This window comes from Zosterops lateralis, assembly GCF_965231275.1.
Source record: "Zosterops lateralis genome assembly, chromosome: 6".
NCBI lineage: Eukaryota > Metazoa > Chordata > Aves > Passeriformes > Zosteropidae > Zosterops > Zosterops lateralis.
Window position 1 is genome coordinate 27,080,796 of NC_139761.1, and position 26,030 is coordinate 27,106,825.

Consider the following 26,030-nt stretch of genomic DNA (forward strand, 5'->3'; position numbering starts at 1 on the left):
AAAGCTGTGCTAAACAGCTCTAAGACTCAGATCAATTGTCTGTCAAATATTCACTATTTTTTTTTAGACTACGATCTCTGACAGCACAGAGGCAAACTGCTCAACATACTGAAGAAAACGTAACTTGGCAAACCTAGAACAAACCAATTTTATATTCAATTGAAAAAGCAGCAGGCAGCCCTTAGCTCCCATTTTATCACTACTCCAGGATACAGTAATACCCACTAAACTGGAAGGCAGCTAATAGTCCTGAGTGGTAGATTAGAACACAGTAACAAATGGGAGGCTGAAGCCTGAAGCTGTTAAGTGGTCACATCTAAGTGCTTTCATGAAGAGCTCTGCAGATCCCATTGTCCACAAGAGAAATATCCTCCCATATAATGTCAATAAATAGTTCACCAGTGGGAAGCACAGTAAGACTTGATGCATTATTCCTTAAAAATATTTTCTGCTGGTATTTCTCAGTGAATCACACAATATGAGGCTGGACAGTTTTACAAGACAGTGTGCCTGGAAATCATCACTGTGATTTAACTTAAATCTTTTCCTTACAAAACTTAAACCTAGGCAATGCATGCAAAATGCTAACATAATACTGTGAAAACCTGAATACTTAGCTTATGAAGAAAAAACTCTAGCTTGTAAATCTAATCTTTCTCTTGTGTACAACCCAGGAACCTTGCTAATAGGAATGTTGGTTGGAAAACAATTTGCTTTACACTGCAATCTAAAAAGGCATAGAAAATACGGATTCAGGTAAAAAGTAATTGATCCAGTAGGACATACAAGCAAACATAAAAATTTGCTTTCAAATATAAGTTTATGCAAACATAAAAGCTGAAACCAAAACAGTACATGAAATATTAATTCTTAACATGAAAAAGGACTAGTTTATATTGATGCTTAATAAAAGTACACATTATACATATACTTATAAGCTTCACATAAAAAATGAATATATGTACTGAATTACGGATTGATACCTGACATTAGATTTTCTTAAAGTTTATTAGTTTCTAGACTTGACCCATTAGGAGATCTTTAAAATTTTAGCTCAGATTTCTACCCACTGTGCACTATTTCTCTTACTGCCTTTTGGTTATATAGCATGGACACTATTAAAAGATTTTTGTAACATGTCAGCAGGATGTATATATACGCCTTCCATAAATATGAATCATTATACAAACTCCAAGCAGGCATTAAGCCCAGTATGTAGCTGTAAGACTACACACATAATCATGCAGTAACAAAACATTTTCTTAAAGAGCACACTGGAAAAAGAGCAGGAACCCTGGGCCTCTAAAGGTTTGACAACATAATTGCCAGTAGGCAGACAAGTCAGAGATTGCAATTTAAGTTTTACAATTTTGCTCTGCACATTATTTTCTTCCAGCAACTGGTATCAGATCATACTGAAATCTGTCAGAGGGTTATGACACACATCAGGCTGTGACAGATTGAAAGAACTAATGCTGGAATAGTACAAAAAGCTGAGAAATCATTTGAGTCTCAGCCTTTCTGAGAAAAGCCCCCGGTGACTCCAGCTAATACAGAACCTAAGCAGCCCTGGTGTGAAATGCTCTGATATGAACGACCCATATCTGACACAGAAGCTGGGATGCATTGCTGGTGCTCTTACACGATGAAAACAGACATGCCACAGCTGAATCAACACATGCAAAGCTTCAGGTGAGTCCCAGTGAAGTGGCCAATTTACATCTTGCATCCCTTCTCTCCACTTGTCCCATTAATCTCTTTCCTCACTCAAGCAGGAGCTACCTACATTACAGCCCCTTGATCTAATCAAATTCTAATAAGTTTTCATTGCATTTGTGAGGTATGTGTATGTTGTAAAACATGCAGTATGATTTAAAAAAATTAGTATGCTACACTACTACATACTGGAAAAGCACACAAAAAATTGACTTTCAAAAATAAAGGGTTAGGAAAGGATTTTAGTGGAGCTGCAGAAGTTACTAGTATTTTGGATATTACTCCACTAAGTATTAAACTCTCTAGACCGCTACTGAAGATCAATCAAAAGCTGTTTTCCTTACAAATCTTGCACAGGTTGCTCTTTACCAACCCTGAAATCCAAGCAGGTATAGATTTATTGTGTAGCTTAACTAACTTTATACCAAGTTCAGATTTAAAGTACTCACCATCTGGGTCAGAAATCATGTCCAGAAGAGATTTATCCAGAGTGGATTTGCTCATTATTTTTTCCTCATATTCAAAATACACATCCAGCTTTCGACTCTGTTTAAGAGTAAGTACTAGGGTTAACATCTTAAAACTGTGAAAGAATATTAATTTCCTCTTTTAAAAGGTATGTAGTTTTAGTTACAAGGATGGTTTTAAAAATTTTATTTTTAAATAAATGATCAGTAAAAGTAACTAATGCTTGCATTATAATATACTTCTATTAACTCCCAGAAAGTTGATGTGTATTTAATTATCATACTAAAAGTGAAAAAGCAAGTTAAGCAAGCGGTGTCTGATGTGGATACTGAACTGGAAGAGAAGCTTTGTTTTCAACTACGGCTCTGCCCCAGCTGAAAACTTCATGCCATCATACACACTGCTATGTTGCAAAAGGAAAAAATAATGGTTATATTATGTCCAATTTATTCTGAATCTCCAGGCTCTTAGACCACAAGAAAATTAATAATAAACCATAAGATAAATGTGGGAAATTCCTTTACACATTAAGGCACCATCCCAAAGAAATGCTGTCACCTGCCAACTTAGGCTGGTACTGAAATACTACCTCAGATCAAAGGCTTGCAGTAATTCACTCACACCAAAAATGGAGATGTTTATAATTAGATTATCTTGTTAACACTGAAAAGAAGTCTCTCATTATGCAATGACACATCTAGATTGTTGTGAAAATCCTTTTTAGGGAGGATGGCACAGGGACTGTACAAAATTATTGAGGCAAAAGCTTTATGGAGGACATCACATGGCCATGCAAGTAATGACTGCAGTTGCAGCACATCTGCACAAATAGACAAGCTTTGCACTTATTGATCGTGATCCTACAAGCTAAAAATAGAAAAATGCAGTCCAGAAATTATTTTAAAATGTTCCATTACAATGCAGATCATTATGTGTATTTAAACATTAAAATGTAGCATCACAACAAATGTTACAGCTACTCAGCTTACAAAACCTCAGTATTTGGTAACTAACTAAATCCTGATGTTTGAACACATTCAGCTCCGTATTGGCTCAAACAGGAGACTGGCAGAGTGGATCTCCATCTCGCTGCTTTGGAAGTGTGTCAGCTCCACATCATCCCCACTGTGAGACTGAAATGATATTGCCAGAGTGAGCAAGAGTCACCTTGCTTTTCTTAGGTTAAATCATTTGAGAGATTTTGCCTGATAATGCCAAAGCATTTAAAAACTGCAGTGGCACCTGTTATCCGTGCAGTAGCTGTTGTAATGACAGTACATGAAAACTTTAAAAGTCTGGTTTTCACGTATTTCTGAATTCTACAAAAACTACTCCTGAGATGACAAATAAAAAAATTAATTTAAAAAAAGTTATTTTACCACCTCTCTCAAAAAAAAGGGTACTTCTCTAGCGTAAGGCTATCAGGATATTTCACCTTCTGAGTACTCTAAGTTCCTCAAAAAAAGAGCTAGAGAGGAGAAAACAAAGTAAAAAAGATGTGATTACAAGAATATTTTTATACTGAAAGCATATGGTGATCAGCTTATGATGCAGGTATCTATACAATGCTTCCATTTCTCAGTCACCACTTACTGAACTCCTTGAGAAATGCAGTTACTTGCAAAGCAAAAACTTAATTTAAAGCTTTTGTGGATGCTTGCAGTTACAGCTTAAAAAGTAAATTACCATGAAGAGCACTCAGAAATGACCCCCTGCTACTTACAGGGGCAGAAGAATGTCTTGTGTTGATTGTTATAATGACTACAACTACATATAAGGTGCATGAAATGAGGAAAAAAAAAAAAGAACTGAAGCTTCTTTCAATCTATATTTACCTTGAGCTTATGTTAAAAGAGTAGTATAAAGTCTGAATATAACTGACCTACCAGCCTTTTTCCAAGGCCTTACATCAGATGCAATTTGGTATCTGGTAAACCATGTGAGACCTCAGTTTTATGGCATCTTGGAGATTTTCTGTGTTATAGTTTCCTTAAATCTCTCTAGAGACATAAAGCAATTGCAAAGAAACTAGTACAATTTTTTAAGCCTTTCCATTACATTCACTTGCTTTTTGTGTTTTATCTACATTTGCATCTTGTTATGCGAGGCTAAATTCAATGTCTTCAAGTTTAAAATATTTTTCCCAGACAAAAGGCATCCAATAAAAAAGGGATTGTCTTGAAATGTGGAAACTTGATCTTATAAAGTTAAATATATTACTGTTGAATTTGGCAAAGCCCATATTATCTTTGCTGGTGATCTGTTTATGAGAAATTCATTCAGATGGCATTTAAAAATTTACAACATAAAAAGATTCACTGATTCCCTGTATTTATTTACAGATCAACTTCTAAATAAAATTTCATTTTAATGAATTCAATAAAATTCAAACATCAATTACTTTCAATTTAAATAACAGATTGACAATTGTTAACTTACTTAGAGCACAGCCTAGATAAAAATTTTCTCAGCCATGTGCAACTTTATGACTATTTGACTATGGCTACTGAACAAAAGATTACCAGCAGCAAATTCACTGGTTGAACAGATGTGCTATACTTGGAGCCTGAACTGAAACATTAATGATATATGTACACTCACTCTCTTAAAAAATTTTGCACAATTATTTTGAAGTGTGAGCTCAGCATTCTTTGGGGAAGAAACCCCGAACTGAAAATCCCAAAACTTCAGGTCCACCTTTTTTTCCATCCACCGTCTATTGCTTTTTTCTATCCACAATAGGGATGTCAGAGGTAGGCAGCAATGTAAAGCTTTTGAGACTCTTTCTGATGTGACAAACTAAAGAGACAGATCAATAAGGTAAGTCTATTCAGCTGCTTCTTCACTAGATAACTAACAAAATTTATTAGCAAAGATGCTAATCAGGGCAATGTTTTTCTTATACTGGTTTGCTAGGAATTAGGTGGACACCTAATCAAATTTCATATGGTTACTGAATAGCCTTAAACACTACTAGTTACCTTTTGATAGATATCCCAGATATGCCACATCAATGAGACAGTTACTTCTCGAAGAGCCAACTTGTCTAAGAGGTGCTGATAAGAAGCAGATGTCCCATTTAATTTAAATAAGTGCAATTTTGCTCACTCAATGGCAAACTCACAGACATGCCAAGAGGAAAAGCTGGGGAATAGGAGCTAAACAATCCTGTAGATTCAATAAAAAACAGCAAAGAATAGGTTCTTATGGATGCCAAACTGGCAAGCAATGTGAAGAAAATCAATAATAATAATAAAAAATAATAAAATAAAGATGCATTTACATTTACATTATTCTTTTTCTGTTTCCTTCTCTTGATGTTCTACTATGACGTTTTGTTCCATGCCAGTCTCATTGAAGAGACTTTTCTGGCTGCCCTTTCAGGAACAAGATTCTATATTGCATTTAAAGTGCCACACTTCAGCTTGCTTTTTTTTTTTTAAAAAAAATGTATTTATGGAAGCTTTCAACTTACCATCTTTAGAAATAGGCTGTTGGTAAACCAAAACTTATTTTATGGAAAATTACTGAAGTGCATGGGACAGTATACTTGAGCACTGTACTCCAAAAACAACACAAAATTCCTTATTTTTAAAGCAAATAAATGGAAGCAGAACCCATTAAAATCTCTTAGAGGGTAATTTTTGTAAAGGCTTGCTGGAAGCTCTTCTATCCTCTTTACTCTACAAAAGTTCTTAATTTTGGAGAGAGAGAATATGCAGAAGAGAGAAGACATTTTCTAAGAAACTATCTGAGGTCTTTTTCAAAGATGCTGGCAGAAAACCACCAGAAATAACTGCCTCCAGAATGAGGGAGGCTGGTCAGGTAATTATAGTGTGCTGCTACCAAGAGGAAGAGAAACTCTGGAAGAAGGCTGGAAGTGACAGTCACAGCCAATTCCTTTTCACTGAACTGCACAGAATGATGATAGGAAAGTCACTGTAACCCAACTCAGAAAAAGCTGTTTTTACTAGAAGATTACTGAATTATCAGTTTTGAACTACAGAAAAACACCCTGGCCCACTGTGACATACGTATTTCACAAACACATACCATTCCACATGGTGTAAGACAAAATTGTAACCTTATTTAAAACAGAGTACTTAAAATAGTGGAATTCCTTTAAAAATATGAATTTGAAAATTTGAAATGCTATTGTCAATCCCAATTAAGGGCATCTCAATTAAGAGATCATTCAAAGTATCAAGCCTTGTGACCAAGCAAAAATAGAAATACATAATAATATCATATATAGGAATTAAAAAAATAACCCCTAAACCAAACAAATATAAGTAATTTAAGACAGACAACAATTCATATAAAAATCTGCCACTTGAATTCACATCTGTAGAATTTTAGTAAGAAGTTACCTAATCTACCCCAAACTGTCATTTCAGAGATGTATATATGTGCATCTTTTAAATTCATGATTTAACAGACATCAGTAATTCTATTCATATCAGAAAGACATGAAAAGACAAGCATTACTTGAAACTTTAAAGCAGCTAGATAGGCAACTCTAGCTCTAAATCTGTTATCTGTTGGGTCCAGACCTTCAGTCACCAGCTCCTGCAGAGGAAAAACCAATAAATGCAAAACAAGGATGCATTTGTTCTAAGCACTGACAATAAATACTTGATGGTTTGCTTCATGAAAAAGTGATGCATACTTTCCATTATTTCACTAAAAACTTAAGCCAAAAAACTGTCAGGACCCATAAGTACGTGATTAATTTCTGGTTTCCTCTTGCTGTGTCTTAGAAAATGATCCAAGAGAATGTGGAAAGCAGCTGTAAACTGAACATTAAAATATGACCACAAGAAAAATTAAATTCACTTAATATATCTAAAGCAGTGCATTCTTTGCACAGATCCTTATATATGTAAACAAGAACAATGCTCAAATAATTAATATAGTAAAATCCCATAATGGGTAATGCAAATACTCTATTTTAAAATATGAATGCACTTCCTGATTATTTTAGAAGAGAAAATATAGTAACCTGAAGAACGGCATGGTACCTCACTAGCTCCTCATGACCTCAGCACTTACTTGCAAAACAAATTCTGTCTTATCCTAATCTGGTTTCCTTATTTAACTGTATATAAACCTATTAACCACAGAGTCAAGGTCTCATCAGAACTTCTTTTAAAAGTAGTGGATGAGACACTGCCTGTTTTGAGAGTATTTTTGAGGAATCCATCAGGTAGCATAATGTCCTGCATACTAAAATTCCATAGCTCAAGATTGAAAGATACTTTTTCTAACACTGGAGGGTGAAAAGAGAGGTGAAAATGGTCAGGAGAAAGCAGCTGGAATAAACTTTACATTGATTCAGTTAAAAGGCTTTACCATAGGCAAATTTCAATAGAAAAAACATGTCCACTGCATTAGTTTAAGACAGTTTCCTAAATATCTGGAGGTGAACTGATGCTTTCTAAATCAAAAGAAAAGATGATGGATATGTACATATCAATACATTGAAGTAACTGCATGGCCATTTGTCTCACATTTTCTTTGACATTTATACAATAAGAAGATAAAGAGCACTTTGCTATACTAAAATTAAGAATCATGGAGGAATGGAGCACCACTCCTAGGGCACTCCCTAATAGCAGGCTCCCTACCAGAACAGCAAGCCAAGGGCTGGTTGAGTGCCCAGATAAGGCAATTCCTTCCACCTCTAGGTAATCAAGTGTGTTGGTATCATCTAATGCAGCTGACTCCAGCTTATTGCCAATAGGATACTGGAAAATCAAAATGATGTTACTGCCATTCTACATCTTGCTCTGAAACTTGTTTTCCAACCAGCAAAACATCTATAGAATACCATTGTCTATGCCTGACCTTATCATGCCACTATCTTTCTTAGAAAAGTGAATTTACAGACAAGGCATCAAATATCAATATTGCCGACTTCAATTTTTTTCAGTGGTATTAAAGTACTGCTTTTTAAATTGTCAGATATGAAAACTGACATACCTAATAGTGCAAAACCCATATACTAACCCCTATGGTAATGAGCTAAGCACAGGGAGACACTTACTACTGCTTCTCCAACTTTATAAATATGTAAAACTAATTTATTAATTTAATTGCAGAAATAACCCTTTGTTCATATAGAGTGCTTCAAAAAAACTCAGTAGCAATAATAACTGAGGACAGATCTTACATTCTTTACAAATGTTAAAGCTACCTTCAAAACACATGGCCTTCCATGACTTTTACGTAGCTTGGGGTAAAGCTCTTTAATTATTGATTTTCAATGAGACTAGTGCCTGAAGCACTTTCTAAAACTGAAAAGAATTTCAGTGTTTCTGAAAGCCTCATCTGCAATTTCTGTTTTCATACTGTGAAAACAAATCCATTTTCCAAGTTATCCTAGCAGTAACCAGGGCCTTCACTTGACACCAATCTCTCTGCAAGGTCTCTGACAAAAGCAGCAAACTTAAAGCAGAAAAGGCAAACCCCTTTGTGAAGTTCTTAAATTATGCACAAGACATCTAACACAGACCCTGCTGGAAAGACCACTTCAGTAACTTGCATCATTATTGCCACACCTCTGGGTATGAGTTTTGCTGGTGGGCAGTGCCCTTCTGACAAACACATACAGAACAAGATTGCTTAGACTGAAGTCATGAATTAGCATCCCACATCTCTAAAATAAACAAAGCACTTCCATCATAAACTTATGTTTTAAAAGGCTTCAACCCACAGTAACAGTTGTGGCCACCATTAAAAGAATGAGAATATACTAATAAATTCTGATAAGAAAAAAACCCGGTGTTCTTTGCTTTCCATGCATGCAGTCATTCAAAATTCATTCTCTTTCACCCTTCAACACTAAGTAAAGCTACACAGTGAATTCTGAAAAAGTAGCACTGATCATTGAGAAGGCTCACTTTCTTATCTTCACTTCAAATATATTCCTTCAGTTAAAGAGTACTGATAGAAAACTCAAGTTAGAGAGCAATTGTACCTTTATGTGCTCCAAAACGGCTGTTGCAACATTTGTATGAAGATCAATGAGCCTCTTCTTTTCCAGAAGTTCTGGAAGAGAGCTGAAGAAATTAAATACAAACTAACCTGCTGATTTGCACTGTTAGTTGAATTGTGTACTGTATACAGTAGGTACTAAAACATTTACAGAATTATAGAACAGTCTGGGTTGCAAAGGACTTTTAAAGGCTATTAAAATATAAAATTACAGAATAGGGTTGGAACTAAAAATTGACAGTGTATAGATGCAACGATTCTCATAACCATACCCGAAGAAGGGGATTTCACTACTTTTTAAAAATGAAAGAATGCAGAGGTTGGGCATTTTGGTGGAACAGTGAAAGCAAATCTACGATGCACTTGGATTATTTGTCTTTGCTGAGAAAACACTCCAAAGTCAAACACATTGTAGAAGTTACATATGTGAGCACTGCTTTGGGACACTGCATTTAACTTTATCAGAATTATAAAGCATTTAAACTATTATTACAGAGCTGAACAGCCTACATTTAAAGATATTTATTTCAAAGAATACTGAAAGAACAGCAACAAAAAAACCCAGAAATGGTTCACAGATAATTAAACAATAATCCATTATTAACTGCTTACCTGACAGCTGAAGTGAGCTTAGCTGTATTATCTGAAAGCATGCTTATTGCTCCTTCATCCTCGCCTTCAATGCCCTGGGTTTTGAGGAAGGGTTTGAAAAGAGGAATAAAAATAGTCATAATAAATACAAATATCACACATGCAGATAAAGTCAGTACATTTAGAATCTATTTTCTCATAATGGTATTGATGTCTGGATTGTGTTTTTCAGTTAGTATGGAAGTTATATAATTGCAACACCAATGAACAAGGAATTGAAACTTCTCATGAAATATGGTAGTTCTGATCCTACTTTTAAAATCATATCATGCCTAAAATTCAGCATGCACCAAAAATTTTTATCTGTGGGATGACAGGGTGGGCTAGGCATCTCTACAAGCCCTATTATGCTTTACATAAAACACACAGAGGTGATAAAACTTACCATGATACTTTTAAGTCTTTTGACTTCATCTTCTTGAGCTCTGTAAGATTCCAGCTCTTGCTGAACAGACTCGGCCACCTCTGGAAAAGGACTAATGCAATAGTCTGCATTAAGCTCAGTTAAATCAACAAACTGAAATACCAGAACCAGACAATAAAAACCTTTTTGGAAATAACAATACATAATTCATGCAGCAGAATCAAATCACTGAAAATAATGACATCTATTTAGGTTGGATGGCAGGTGCTCACCAAGTGACTCTATCACTCCTCAGCAAGAATGGGTGGGGAGAAAGCAAGGTAGAAAAACTCCCAAAGTCATGGGTAAAGATACAGGCAGTTGAAAAAAGGAAAGCTTATGTGTGAAAGCAAAGGAAAATGACAGGTTTTTTTCTCTACTTCCCACCAGCAGATGATGTCTGGCCACTTCCCAAGAAGCAGGACTTCAGTAGGCAGAGTGGTTGCTCCAGAAGAAAAACATTAAAAAAAAAAACAACCCATCGAATGCTGCACCCTTCTCCTCCTTTCTCTTAGGTTTTATTGCTGAAGAATGGAATGGAATGGAATGGAATGGAATGGAACATCTCTTTGGTCAGTTTGGGTGAGCTGTCCTGGCTATGCCCCCACCCAAGATCTTGCCCACCCTAGCCTGCTGGTCAGGGGGAATGCTGGGGAGACAGCACTGATGCTGTGGGAGCACTGCACAGCAATAGCCAAAACACTGGTGTGTTATCAACACCTTTCTAGCTACCAGTGCAAAGCACAGCACTGTGAGGGCTGCTGTGGGGAAATGAACTTCATCTCAGCCAATGTACCTTAAACCGCCCCCTCAAGTTAGAAAATATCAAATAAGCCTAAAACCAGAACTACCATATATGAAAAATACTTAGAATTTATATTGACTAAATTAATATAAACTGTATACTTTTACAGCTTACCTGCCCTTATGCTTTTGCCAGAATTTATCAGATGTAGTTAAATCATAGGACTTCTTATTTTTTTTCTTAGGCCTAGCACCTGCTGGAGTACTTTCCGTTCCTGCTGATTCTTCCAAGTTAACTCTATTCAAATGGAAATCCTAAAATATAAATGAGCCCTATGTAAATATTTGATAGTTAAATTGTTTATTCAGTCTTTTCTACTCAAAAAATTTATCTTCTAGTATATTTTCTGAGAAAATATTAACGCAGTATTTATTAGAACTTCATAAGTAGGCAGGAAACAGTTTACTAGTTAACTAGATAATAACAACAGCAATATAAGGACTCCAAAATTACTCTTAGTTACTGAACTGTTATCAGTTCAATACTAAACGAGGCAGCAAATGTTAAGCAAAGACATTTGATTATCTCATATGCAAGCACTCTTCTGACACTAAACTTTGAACACTGTTTTCTGTATAGAAAATAAGTTATTTAGCAAAGACTGTGCTCTAAAAACGCTCCAAAACCTTGAAGTAGAAAAGTTTTTATGTTGGAGACAAAAAGTGTTTCTAAGTCTGTTTATCTACGTAACTACAAGATATGTATCAAAGCTGCCAAGAAGCTGATGACATCAGCAATAGGACTACTCACTGTGAAGACTATTTAGACACGCCTTCACAGCTCCTTCCCTAATTTTTTGAGCAATAGTAAAATAGTGAATGCATGATAAAGCAGAACTTTGCAACAAAGCTGCTATTTTTTCATATACTTTTTCTTCTTCCACAGATGCATAAACATAGAAACTACAGAGCTTTGCTAGAGGATACAATTACGCTCACACCACCACACTGCTCCCTGTGGATCTTCTGATTCTTCCTCCACTGCCAAAGACTGCCCTGTATTTTCTGCAGCTTACCTATTCTCTCTGGTTCTCAACCAAGAGTAGTAACAAGCATACCACTTGCTGACTTTGTCCTAGCTCTTTTCAAGAACAGTTAAAACTTAAAAGGTGCACCTTCCTTGACAAATAAGTAGAGTGAAATCTTCAACTACACAGAAACTGTTACGAACCTTTTAGAATAGATATTTTTTCCAGAAATAAAACAACACTTTATATCAAAATGGATCACTGTGAGTGAAACTGTCAAATACAGTTTTAAAATGTTTCTAGTTATCCCTTGGCAGGGACTTAAATACTACAAATAATCCATGCCAGAACAGAAACATAACAAAGTAGTTACTCAAAGGAAACACATGCAGTTGATGAGAACAAACCTCATCTTACAAGAGGTGTTTAATATTTCAGCAAAAAACCTGTATTTTTTAAGTACACGTATTTGATAAAAACTTGAAGAGAAAAGTTTAAGAGGAAAGGACTTGTGATAATGAATTAACTAACATTCCATTAGTGCTGAAATACTTTCATTGTAGCAATGCAAGTTTCTGGACACTATGTATGACTATACAGTTCACCATCAACTTTCTATATCAACACATATGTGCATGCGCATATTTCATGTATGCCTCTAACAGTCTCAATAATAAATTCAAAATAATTCTCAAAGCTAGATATTGAAATGATTTTTGCAAATAAGTCTCAGCACATAAAAAGCCTCCAGATACTAATTACTCTTACTCCTTTTTTCTTTATTATTTACTCAACACCTATACACAAAATACACAGATCTGAGGTAAACAGAATGAGCTATCATTCATAAGTATATTTCTACTACTGGTTTTATAAAATAAACTTGAGGAAATAAAGGCATCTTAAGGCTATCTAAACTTCCAAAAAAAAATCTGCTTCAGATTCCTTACAGTAGGACCATTTACCACTCTGCACTGAACACCCACACCACCTTGTGGAGAAAAACAGGAAAAATATTTTTAGAAGTTCAAACTAAAACCAAAACTGGTTTGAAAACACATTAAAAGCATTTCTTCTTCAAAACTGAATTGCACTTAATGGAGTTTGGATATTACATAACATACAGATCATGAGCTACTGAAGAAAAGACCAGGATTGCTGCATTAGCGATCTTTTGATGATACCAGTATTTCAACTTTTTAAATATTTTAGAAACTATTGCTAAATAAACTTAAGAGAAAAATCTTCCACGTTTTTCTTTACTAAAACAACTTCCAAATAAAACAGACAAAACAGATTTTGGATGAGGAGAGAATCTGGTAACAAGTTTAACAGCAAACTGAGTGAAAAAATAGTTTCAGTAACAAAATCAGATTTATCCTTACCAGAACATCATGCACTAAAGCTTGGTATGTCCAAGTATGATGTAGAGGAGTTGCTAAATCAATGTTTCTGTCAACAAGGACTAATAAGGGCCTTTGGAAGCTGAAAAGATGACACTGTATTAGTACGTCTTTAAACATGGTTAAAGCACCCCAGTAACATCCTGACTGATATCAGCCACCTTCTATATCACATTTCAAGATAAAAGCAAAACTGCCTACAGCTGAGCTCCTCCAGCCTTCCTGAAAGTGACTGGGGCTGATCATTATGATAAATTCCATTAATCAAATCTTAGTAATGATAAAAATACTTTTTTATTTTTTACTAAGTGAAATTACCAATATATAAATATTGAGCCGAAGTCAAAACAGCAACTAACTTTTTAGGTATTAACTAATACATTTTTGTGTGGATACACATTTGAGTTCCAAAGAACTGTTTTAGTGGGTAATACTTGACCTTAATCCCTATAACAATCCTCAAATATAAAATCTCACTTCCAAGGGTTTCTAATTTCATTATTCTCTTTGCCTGTATATAAAGTCCATACAAAAACAAATTATGAACTTCTGAGATGCACTATGGTAATCAATACCCAATTTTGAGGTAAAAAATGCACTCATGCCTAAAGGTTTTGGGCTACGGCTACATGAAAAAATTATAGTGAAGACAGGAAGAGCTCACATTATAACAACCATTTCTCTTAAGCACATTATCCCTACGAACATGCAGTTTAAATGCATTTGAACAGAGTAAAAGCATTTAAATTCTATGCTCTGGAATTCCTGGCAGTAAGTATATTCACTTAAATATATAATCTCAAGAGTCTTAGTCACCTGATTCTGAAAAACCAAAGATCAGATCTGGAGCCATTCAACTGGTTAAAGTTTCCCATGTTTCCTTTACCTTGCATTTTAATTTTGAGGGCAACGATGCTAGACTATCAAGAAAACAAGCTATGCCTCTGAAGGAAAAGCAGTGCTTACAATTCAGTTCCCATGAAAATGAAGAAACTGGTATTTCACAACTATTGTCTCTCCTTCCAATCTTATTCCTATTGCCAACCTTGATTTTTTTGTGCCTTTTATCCAAGCTCTGTTTTTTATCTAAGATATAAGTATGATGACTGTTTTATATCCATTTAGCAGATTATAAGTTTCCTTTAGCTACAGTGTTGCCAATACATCTCCTCCTTTTCATGTACACTATAAACTCTCATAACACACCTTCCAAAGGCAGCCTGTGGAGTATTCAATTAAGGGCAGCAGTATACAGGGATGCTACTGAGAACACATTATCAGATGCTCAGGAGCACCCACAAAAAATTCAAATGCTCATGACTTAACAGACCTTAATCACTCCGTGGTAGTCCTCAAGCAGTCCTCCTCTGGTTAAGATAGGGATCAGCTGGGAAACACTTGATTTAACTAAACTGGTAACAGTACTCACAAGTAAGGAAATGGGTCTTTCTTTCTCTTGAAGGACTAAGAGTTGCTCAGAACTATGTTCAGACATCCAACTGCATTTCATGGCCCTCTATACAGAGTGTATTTGCAGAAGTTTGGCTCTTGCTGGGTTTAGAGGCTGAACAAAATTAACTGGTTCATAACATAATTTCTGATTTACTGTCCTAGGACCATACACTTAATAGTTGTAAGTTTTTAAATGGGTTATGCTGTGGGACTGGAAAAGTCCCTTGAAAAGATGTAAATTCTTTAGTTACAGAATTTGAACCAAATTCTTGTAAACAGTTTTCAGCACAGTGGTGACTTACCCAGACAACTGTAACATGAAAAATAAAATTACTAACACAATACCTGAACTGGCCAGCTCCAAGTGTGTCACCTGTAAAAAGACTGTTTCTGGCATCTCTTAGATTCTCTCTGAGCTTCTTATCCAATTTCTGGGGAGGGGAAAAACAAAACCACTTTTAACAAACCAATGGTTTCCTAACTGCTTTACACAATCAACATTAAAAGATTTATTGTGCTGTTTTTTGTAGTTTATAAATGTCTTAAATGCAGGAGGACTAAGTCCAGTGCACATGGGAAAGAAAGAAAGAAATCTTACATCTATTTTATCCCTCTAGCATTTATACCTATGCCCAGGACTACACTGAAGATGTTTCCTTTATGCCTACTAATCTCCCAGACAATTAGCATCCCTTCCCTGAACATGCAAGTAGAAAATACCAGTAGGAAGCATCAAGAGGGAACCACAGCAGAAGCAGCAAATTGGGCTGTCAGACATTGCCACACAATTGTTTCATAAAAAGTGAGATTACTCTCAATATGAGTGCATGCACACTGCATGTTTATGTTTAATCAGTATTATCATTTCACTGACAAAGAAGATGTGAAGAAGATGGAAGAAATGAACCATAATGACTCCTAATGAAGACAGTTCTGTAGAGATTGTTAATTGTGATTTTGTTTGGTCATTTCATCCCTATTTGATGATCAAGTTCAATGTCAGTTTAATTTGCTATACTAAAAATGTCTTGTACTTAGAGGGTTTCCCAGTAAGTAAAAATTTCTTACTGATACACACAGAGAAACACAGGCCCAACAGCCACTTTTGAGACTGTGCAGATGCAGCTTAATTATAATGCCTATTAGAAAATCTTGATTAACTCTAGATTAGGAATAATTATTTATGTTTAAGTTTCTCATTATCTGATTCCCTAACATTACACTTTCTAAAAGAGTTCTATGAAACTTAAATCAGAAAGGAAAATGAATGTATCTCTTTTCCAGTTTTATTTCCTCCATAAGGAAAAGGACACAATGACACTAGACCTCTGCCTAGCACTGAGCCAAGTGAAAGTGAAGTTTGGAAAGTTGTAAAGCAATGATAGGTGTTTAGAAAAACAGTTCTTACCACTGCCACCATTTCAGCTGCAGTTCCTCTTGAGCATCTGATTATAGGTATAGCGCCTAATAAAAGATACATTGACATCTACGTGCATTGTAATTTTCAGATTCTATATTACATTACTTTTCATAAACAACTTTTACTAACATTCTGAGATTAAATACAAACTTACATTAAACCTTTCTTTTGCAGTCTTTATCTATAGAACAAAAAATACTATATAGAAATATTAAATAAGTTTTACAGCGGCAAGTGAATACCCCATACAACAATTTATGAGAAATAGAGTGTATAGTAGAAAGAAAGCTAATGTACTGTTTCAGGGGACAAACTATCTCATGCAGATGCATTCGAAATTATTTTCAAAATGTCAGAAGTCCCTTAAACACAAGTATTTTAAGTATTACACTACTACAATATATCTGTTACAACTCACTGCTATGTCCAGGCCTATATATCTAGGGTAATGCTCTTTTCAAAAGCACATTTTCCATTGGCTTTTAGGTTTCAAAATATTTAGCTACTGTTTCTCACTTATCTATACAAATATGAAAATTCCAAAACCACAGATTTTCAGTGACTGAGGAAAAGACTAACACTTGAAAGAACTGAACAGGTCCAAGGGAATCTCTCTTGAACAGACTGCCCCGTAGTAATCCCCAGATCCCCTTGTAGGAAAGTTATCTCAGATTAACCAATTTCAGCTCCATGTTAAGTTAAATGCCATCAATATGAAAAATGTATCAGCTAAGCATGAAGGAAACTCACAACAAAATAAGCAAACTTAATATATCTTCTTATTCCTTTAGGAAGTTATTTCAGTTAGATCTTTGCAGGGTTTGTGTGAGGAGTTTTTTTCTTCTAATTCTGCAGTGTTTAGGGAGTTGTTTTTTTGGTTTTTTTGAGAATGACAAATCCAAACTCAAAGCACTATTATCTTCATTGCAAACTAGGATTTTGTTAAAACAGTGAATCCGAACCTTTGCACTTCAGTATTCTTCTCCCATTGATACCGAAGACTAAGACTCAACTCTCATGAAGGACAACCTTTATTGTACTTTGCAGTGATATAAAACAGTAATTTGAACAAGATCATTATCCTACCTTGTGAATTATTGAGATTTTGGTCACAGACCTAATTTTGCTTTTAATTTTCTATATGAAATCACTAGACTTCTAGTTATCCCACTGAATGAAAAATATGAAAAATAGAAAATATGCTAGAATTTTGGAACTTACCAAGTGTAACAAAAAAACAGAAGAGACTATCAACAATAGTGTCCATTATAGTTTCCATTTCTGTGTCTGTTATATCTGGTCGGTTAATGGCTAAAATAGTGTGGAAAAAAGAATAGGGTTAAGTAAGTTTATGCCACTTTTATAGTGAGAGAGCAATCTTATTATTTGATGGCTGTTAGTAGTCAACAGCTTTTGTTGCAGAAGATATTACATCCTGAAATGCCCCTCATAGCATATCTATTAGTTTCTACCCCTTTTTTTCTCTGAAAAAAAAAATTGTCAGAATTTAATTATTGCTTACTGCATAAGGTCAAACACTACACAGTCATTTCCAAATCTTTGCACACACAGCAGTGCTGCTGCAAGAAAAGCAGACATCCTTAAGTACCTTCAGATTTACACTGACTTTTGTAGACTATGAAACTGGCACTCTCCTGCTAGGATTACTCTCCACAGGCAAAAAAGCCACTTCTTCCTCACCTCTGCATTCCTACTGCCTGTCTGTGTCAGATCTAGAACTCACACAATGAGACAGATCAGCTACTGAGCTCTAATGGAAAACTCATCACTCTCTGTGGGAGATCAGATTTCTGTTCAATGAGCTTTTGGAAGCAGCCCACTTCTAGATTGGTTTAAGCAGGCTGGCAAATTTCAGTGGCCCAAGACAGGAAAACAAGCCAGACAGAAACTGATGGGTGCAAAACTTTTTCAGTCATTTTAATCCGAATTCCTTGTTAGCATAAGGAATCTTATGACAGTCAATTAAGTATCTTCATATACACAGGAACATATCACAAAACAATTATTATTTAAACTCTTCAATGTCAGGTTTTAGTGAAAAAAAACCCCCAAAATCTGCTTTTCGAACAAAAATGCCCTTCATTCTTCTGCCAATGGAATCAATCCCCAGTGTGAGACACGACTCAGTTATTACGGATCCAGTTTTAAAGAAATATCACTTCACATATTGGGCAAGAGAGGAGAAAAATCTCACTGCTAAATATTAGACATACAGAGACTTCTCTATCTGGTCACTAGGCAATATTCTATATGCACCAGGAATTAGCTGTGTGACATTGTAACTACACCAGAGTACTGAGGAACTGGTGCAAAAATAGGATTATCTGGACTTCTGCTTCTTTCCTTGCATGGCCTTTGTACATCACACAAGTGGAGTTGGTATTTTCTAAGGAATGAGTCAAACACACCCTACAGCTCTGATGTAAAAGGAGAGGAAGAGTAAAGCTACAGCAGAAGTAGCCAGACAACATCTGTAAAATCCAGAGTAAGGGGCAGGAGTGGTGGAGCGGTAGTTCTCTGTACATTTAGCACACTGAATGGGTCAGAGGCGTATATAAAATCAGCACGACGGAGGAAGGAAAATCATGTGGACAATTATGACAACTAGTATGTATGTTGACTTGAGCTGCCATAGCATCAAAGTAACTGACCTAAGGCAGCCCCTTGCTCTTCCTGCTAGGTTCCAAACCAAGTTGAACAGAAGTCTTGAGAAAAAGAAAAGAGTTCCAGGAGGCTGACTTCACCTGCAACTCTGAAACTTTACGTAGAAGCTGACATGCCTGGCTCACATGCTTGCAGAAGCAATCAGTGTTGCTTATTGTCTAGAATGCCCTTTCCCACCCACAGTGACCATCTACATGTGAAAACAGTATGCAATTTTTCCAATATTATTCCTTGTATAAAAAATGCTATTATCCATAAATGTCTACATCACAGTTTTGCTTTGTTACTTAAAAATACATATTTATTTTTCAGTATCACAATCACCATGGAATAAAAGATGCTGAAATTAATATCTAAGAACTGCTTCTTTCATGATTTTACATATTTAATAGATTATCCTGAATTCTGAGCAGATCAAAGCAAATGCTGGTTATTAGCTACAACTTCAAAAGTAAATTTTAACTTCAGACATTTTGGTATAATTTTTACATAAATTCTACTTACCACGATAGGAAACAAGTTCTTTGTTTTGGTTACACAATACAAACATATCATCTTCTAATGTAATAAAATTAAGATACTGATCAAACACCTAGAAAGCAAGGAATAATGGTCAGAATAGTCCAGAATGAAGCATAAAAAAAACCTATATGTGATTTACTGCTACATTTTACACAAGTACCTAATAAAAAAAAAAAAAAAAAGGCAAGACATAATTTATGAATTAAAAAGCCTGGGTAAAGGTTGAGTGATTAAGACAAAATATTAGAGCACTGGCACATGCCAGAGCTGTCTAACTTCAACTGCTTCTGTGGACAAAGTTTTAGCAGCCAAGTACCACTGAAAAAAAATATGGAGGACGTTTCAATATTATATGTTCACTTTTTATGGATATGTACGACAACAACATAATCAGTACTGAGCTCTCAGGCAGGTGAGAGGAAAGAGGGCAATATCTGAACAACAAGACATTACAGCTCATGAGTTTTAACTTTTCTGTAACACACCTGTACATTCGGGAAAAAAAGAAACTTCTCTATAGTATAAACTATTAATGAGATATCAGAACTGAAAAACAGATTTAAGAAAGTTAGTTTATAGTCTTACACCAATTTCCTGCTGCTGAGGCTCTAAGGCTTAAACAATACTAGTAGTGCTCATTTTATTTCACAACAGGTTCTTTTTCTCATGCCAGTAGTACTAACTGGAGTGAGAAAAAGTGAATGTATTTAAGTATATTATTTAATAATTTACAGGTTTTGGTACAGCCATTCAAGAAAAATAAAAGTAAATCCCTAACACATGCCTTTAAATCATAATGGTATAGGAGAGTATGCAGTTAAAGTGTGTACATATGAAATACTATTTCAAATGAGAATTGCAACTCATATTGCTCTTTTTGTGTATTTTGGAGATAATACTGAAATAAATATGCACTGAAAGAACTCATTCAGCTGATGCAATCAGGAATCCTCTGAAACCACTGTATTTCCCCTCTTATCATTTAGCCCAGAAGCCTTGTACTTGGACTTTTGACAGCTGAAGTTTGGTACTAAGCTGCATTACTGGGATGACTGTAGGTTCTGTTTTTTTCTCCAGTATGCCTGAAAATAAGAATGCAGTGACACCTTTAATGGTGCTAATATTAGAGACTGGGGGATTTTCTTACCTTAGCCACTTGAGTTACTGCATTAGCACCTATAGCAGCATTTGCAATATCTTCCAGTTTACTTCTTGAAATGGCAGAAATAAAGTTTAAATAATAGGACTCATAAAGCTGGTTTCGAAGATCCTAAAAGAAAGGAATATTTTCCTGAATAAGTACTAATACATTCCTGACTAATTCAAAGAAAAAATCATACTTTTACTATGTGATGTTACAGTTATCCACAGTAAAACTAAACCTTCAGAAGTGTTTAGCTGTCTGCTATACAGTTCTGCACATGGTGTTTTCATCACATATCCAGATATAAACAACCTAACGCAGAACTGCAAAAAACCCAGGAAATGACATTTATGCTAAAAGGCAGGAATTACTATTCCACACTTTACTGCTGACCATAAATACCCTTTGCTCTTCTCCTTACTTTGGCAAAGATGTCAACCTTCCATCCATCTCCTTCTCAGGAGAAAAACTGAGGTTAGCCTAATCCAGTCTTCCCATTCAAAGCAGTATTAAATGGTGAAGGTTGCTCAGGATTGTACCCAATCAGGTTTTGAACCTCTCCAAGGATGGAGACTCCACAAATTCTCCAGGCAATCTGTTCCAGTGTACAGCCACCCCCATTAAAACAGCTTTTTCTAATGTTAAATGGAATATTTGTACTCACTGCCTCTTGTCTTTTCACTCCCCAAACTCTCTCTGAAACACATAAGACATGTTTACCCTTCTACTTGCTGGGAAGTTGAAGTTTCGCATAATAATATTTTGGGTAACATTTTTCTGACAAATATGTGCTAGTTACTGTCACATTCTGGTGAGTGCAGAATTACTTCACACACCTTGTTGTGTGGGCTCTTTTGAAACATTACACATGCAAGTTACCTGGCACATTCTGTCAATATTTTCTTCTGTTGGCATTACAAAGTAAACAGCAGGAACGTCTGGAATAGCATCACGATCTGAATGCAAAAGCCTGACAGGAAGAAAAAAGACATCTCTAATGAGTTTTTTCTGTTACATATAAAATTATAAAAGTTACAGAAATTATTTATTTGTATGGACAAATGTAATTTCCTAAAATTTCCTTCTATATTTAGCTAGAGTTTCAGCAAGAGAAGAAATCACATTTGTGTATTTTTTGGCTGAATATATTGATAGATGTGTGCAAAGTTTATTCAAAGATTGAGAAAAGGCTTTGAAAAAACCAGATTATCCATTCAGAGGAAGCTAAAATACTGCATCCACGAAATTCATACGTGAACTGTTGACATGGTAAAACCCCACTATATTTAATTCAATTAAACTTGCCTTTCCTGCATGAAGACAAAGTGCTTAGATGTTTTTCTCACGTTTCTGCTGATGTGTCAGCAGGTTAAACTGAGTTTCCATTTCTAGCCTTCACTTAGCAAAAGTTAATAAACTTATAAAATAATAAACATATGTTCAAAGTTTCTTCATGACTATTACCATAGCTAAGGAATGACAATGGACTAGGTAAATGTAATCTGGGGAAAAAGAAATGAGAAATCTCTTAAAACAGTACCTAAAGATTGTTTTGACAGAAGACAAGTAAAATCTATATGTAAAAAGATAAGCAAAGAACATACACAGTCCCATGAAACAGTTTGTGCCAATATAATTTTAACATACATGATTACAAAAGGATTTGTAGGGACAAATTCCAAAATAATACTACTGGATAATTCTTATTTTTGAACAAGGGCCTCCTGTTATGAGCAAGATATCCTACTAAACAGTGTTTGGAGCTCTCTCTCCACTCCCTGATTCTGCATAATTACATCTAATTTAGGAACAAGCCAATGTAAAATCTTTATTTTAGCAGTTATTTATTCAATGATTTTTCATATTTTTTCATTATTTTGGGGAATATTAAATAATGTTCTTTTTAGAAAAGAATTCCCAATTTTTTTTAGAAGTACTTACAGATGCAAAGTGATCCCCATATCTCTCAGCTCTTTCACTGACAGCAAAGGTGAGATGATATCTTGGCCAAATCTGTCATAAATGAGAACCTGAAAAAGATACACATCACCTTATAAAGTGCTGTAAAAAGTGGATACTGTAGAATACAGAGGATACAGGAATTCAGGTTTAGAGAACTATTACTGTAACTTCAAAAGTGCTTCAACATCTAAACATCTACCTATTTATAAAAAATCATTAATTTGTCATGGACTTCCATCTGTGCTTGATTAGTTAAAATCTGCAAATCTGAACTTTTCTGAACACTATAAAATTCCTCTGTTCCAGTTCCAAAAGTTCTTACCTTCCATACTGGTTCTCCTGTGCTGTTTTTAACAGGAGGAACATTGAAGTTCAGCATACGTTTCAAAGCCACTGGAAAATAAAGCCAAAGAATGGTTTACTCTCTTTACACTTCAACAACAGTGACTAAAGACTTTACAGGGATTTTATTATACATTCCATTTTAAAGGAAAATCATCACAAAATATAGAAGCAACAAGTCACATTTTCATTATTTTTATGCAGCTTTGACTAACAAGTGGTTCACATCTGCTAGAATTTATGGGCTCCAGAGGACACACCAAAAGGCAAAGAAGCAGGTTCTAAAACATTAACTCTCCATAGCTATACAGGCTATATTCTAACATGGTTTGCCTTAAAAATAATTCCAGTATCTTCTTAAAGGTGCATTCTGTCCAATGGGAACTAGTTTGCTTTACTCCCCTATCAGCTTTTCCTACCCCACAGGAACAACACTGTATGCACCAAACAAAAAATACCTTTATGCCTGACTAAAATCAATACACAGTTTGAAAGATTTTGAGAACTCCTATGAAGAAATTGCTGGTTTAAGGGGTACAAAAATACCCTTAGTTTGCAGCAGGAAAACTCTCTGAAAGAGGAATGAACTTTAATTTAACTTTCCATTCCACATACAAACCCAAGCAGATTTCACCTACCTCTCATTTATAAATCTATTAGGTAATAAATCCTTCCTTATTTATCTGATTAAACAACACAGTTTGTGCTGCCCTTCCATCTTCAAATAGCAGCAAAAGACTCTTTGTGCTATAGTGCCTATTCTCTTAAAACTTGTAACAAAATCATCACAGTGTTTTGTAAAGAGGAAAAACCTGCAGAAATCAGAATGATGGTTACACTCATGCAGTGTTCTAGTTGTTACTAGCCTCTAGGTAATTATGTCTGATTAATTACAAACCCTCTGAGCCCGACCATCTGACCAGTTTTTTAATGTAGCTAATTGTTCATCCATCTAGTCCATGACATCCCAACATGGATATAAAACACCACGGTGTCAAAAGCTTTGCTGAAGTCAAGACAAATTAAATACTCTACTTACTGTCCTGTTGCCTACAAACCCAGTCATTTTATCACTGAAGGCAATTAGGCCAGTCAGGCATGATTTACCAAACATAAATTCATGCGTGCCTCTTCCCTCATGTGATGAGTATTTTCCAATAGGATTCACTCAATGATTGACTCCAAAGTGACATTAAGGCTTGGAAGCATTTGTAGGTGAAGACTGAGGCAAAGGCAGTACTGGTTACCTCAGCTCTATCTGTGTCTTTCACCGTTAAATGAACAGTCCATTTAGCAAAGATCCAACGTTTTTTCTTATTCACATTTTTGCTACTAATGTTGCAGCAGAAGCACTTCTTTCTCCAGATACATGCTGCACAGCTCAACCTCAGTAGAACTTTGGCTCTCCTAATATCATCTGTCTGTGGCCAGGCAGTGCTTCTGATGCCCTGCTTCCTCCTGTGTACTGCCCTTTCAAATGATTTTACTAGCAGTGAAACAGGAATGTGGGAAAATCCAAGCTAGCGCTGAGTGCTGGGTCTTGATGGACTTCAGCCTTCCACTTGCTTCATACTTTTTTCTTTTCTTTTTTAAACACCACAAAGCAGTCCTGACAGTTGATAACAGGCTGCTCCTGGATTCTTTGGAACCCCTCACTGCTGGTGACATCTTCAGCCAGATGAGAAATTCTATATAAAGCAGTATCATTATATCCTTTGGTACTAGTGGAGTTGAAGCAGCTGCACTGCAGAGTTTATCATCTAAACTAAAACTTGGAATAAGCTCTCTGCTAAGAAAAGAGTAATCAGACTAGTAACGTGCTGTGACAATCATGTCAACATGCAGCAAGTGTCTGGGTTCCTTTTTTTGTATTCGTATTGTCATTTCATCTACAGTAATGCTGAATGTTCTCTGGGCAAGGATCAGGTTTTACTGTGCTTGCACAATGATATGCTTTTGTTATGAAACCAATCCTGGTTATGAACCAGGATAAAGGTCACAACAAATTGTGCACATACACGGTAATACCATAACTAAATGATAAGAAACATTTTTCTGAGTATATTTAGTTGTTGAATCTGGTTCTTTGGAAAAGATCTTCTTGACAGAAGACAACAACATGGATTCAGTTGTAAAGGCCGACTGAAATAATCAAGTAACAATTGTTGGTGACATGGACAGTGGGACTGAGTGCACCTACAGCAAGTTTGCCAATGACATCAAGCTGTGTATGGTCACAAAATCACAGAGTCATTTAGGTCGGAAAAGACTTCCAGGATCAGTGAGTCCAATCTTTGACTGATCACCACCTTGTCAATCAGATCATAGCACCATGTGCCATGTCCAGCTGAACACTTCCAGGGATGGTGACTAACACCTCCATGGGCAGTTAATTCCAATATTTAACCCTCTCCATGAAGAAATTCCTCTTCACTAAGCTGGAGAGAAGGGAAGCCATCCAGAAGCACCTTGACGGGCTTGAGAGTTGGGCCTGTGTAAACCTCAGGAAGTTCAGCAAGGCCAAGTGCAAGTTCCTGCAGCTAGGTCAGGGCAATCCCAAGCACAAACACAGGCTGGGCAGAGAATGGATTTACAGCAACTTTGAGGAGGACTTGGGGGTGTTGGTGCATGAGAAGCTTGACAAGACCTGGCAGTGTGCACTTGCAGCCCAGAAAGCCAACTGAACTCTGGGCTGCATCCAAAGCAGCATGGCCAGCACGGTGAAGGAGAGGATTCTGCCCCTCTGTTTCCCTCTGGTGAGATCCTACCTGGAGTACTGTGACCACATCTGGGCCCAACATAAGAAGAACTTGGACCTGTTGGATTAAGTTCAGAGGATGACCACCGAGATGATCAGAGGGCTGGAGTACCTCTCCTGTGAGGAAAGGCTGAGAGTGTTGGTTTTGTTCAGCCTAGAGAAGAGAAGGCTCTATATGGGAGACCATATAGTGCCTTCCAGTACCTAAATGGAGTTACAAGAATCCTAGAGAGAGACTTTTCACAAGAGCATGCAGTGACAGGACAAGGGGGAATGCCTTAAATGGAGAGAGAAGGTTTAGATTAGATAAAATAGAAACAAGGTAAAAATTCTTCC

General features: G+C 35.9%; 1 protein-coding gene across 1 annotated transcript in view; it reads right to left on the reverse strand.

Moving 5' to 3' along the window:
- SCFD1 (sec1 family domain containing 1) overlaps window positions 1-26,030 on the reverse strand; it is a 46,213-nt gene that overhangs the window by 18,885 nt on the left and 1,298 nt on the right. The window contains exons 2-15 of the mRNA XM_083863942.1: window positions 22,917-22,987; window positions 22,574-22,662; window positions 21,512-21,602; window positions 20,636-20,758; window positions 19,471-19,558; window positions 17,503-17,592; window positions 16,270-16,325; window positions 15,207-15,292; window positions 13,392-13,491; window positions 11,154-11,293; window positions 10,217-10,307; window positions 9,793-9,866; window positions 9,164-9,245; window positions 2,166-2,262 (exon numbers count right to left, since the gene is read on the reverse strand). Of these exons, the coding sequence (XP_083720068.1) occupies window positions 2,166-2,262; window positions 9,164-9,245; window positions 9,793-9,866; window positions 10,217-10,307; window positions 11,154-11,293; window positions 13,392-13,491; window positions 15,207-15,292; window positions 16,270-16,325; window positions 17,503-17,592; window positions 19,471-19,558; window positions 20,636-20,758; window positions 21,512-21,602; window positions 22,574-22,662; window positions 22,917-22,987 (1,278 nt within the window). The remainder of the gene's footprint in view (window positions 1-2,165; window positions 2,263-9,163; window positions 9,246-9,792; window positions 9,867-10,216; window positions 10,308-11,153; window positions 11,294-13,391; window positions 13,492-15,206; window positions 15,293-16,269; window positions 16,326-17,502; window positions 17,593-19,470; window positions 19,559-20,635; window positions 20,759-21,511; window positions 21,603-22,573; window positions 22,663-22,916; window positions 22,988-26,030) is intronic.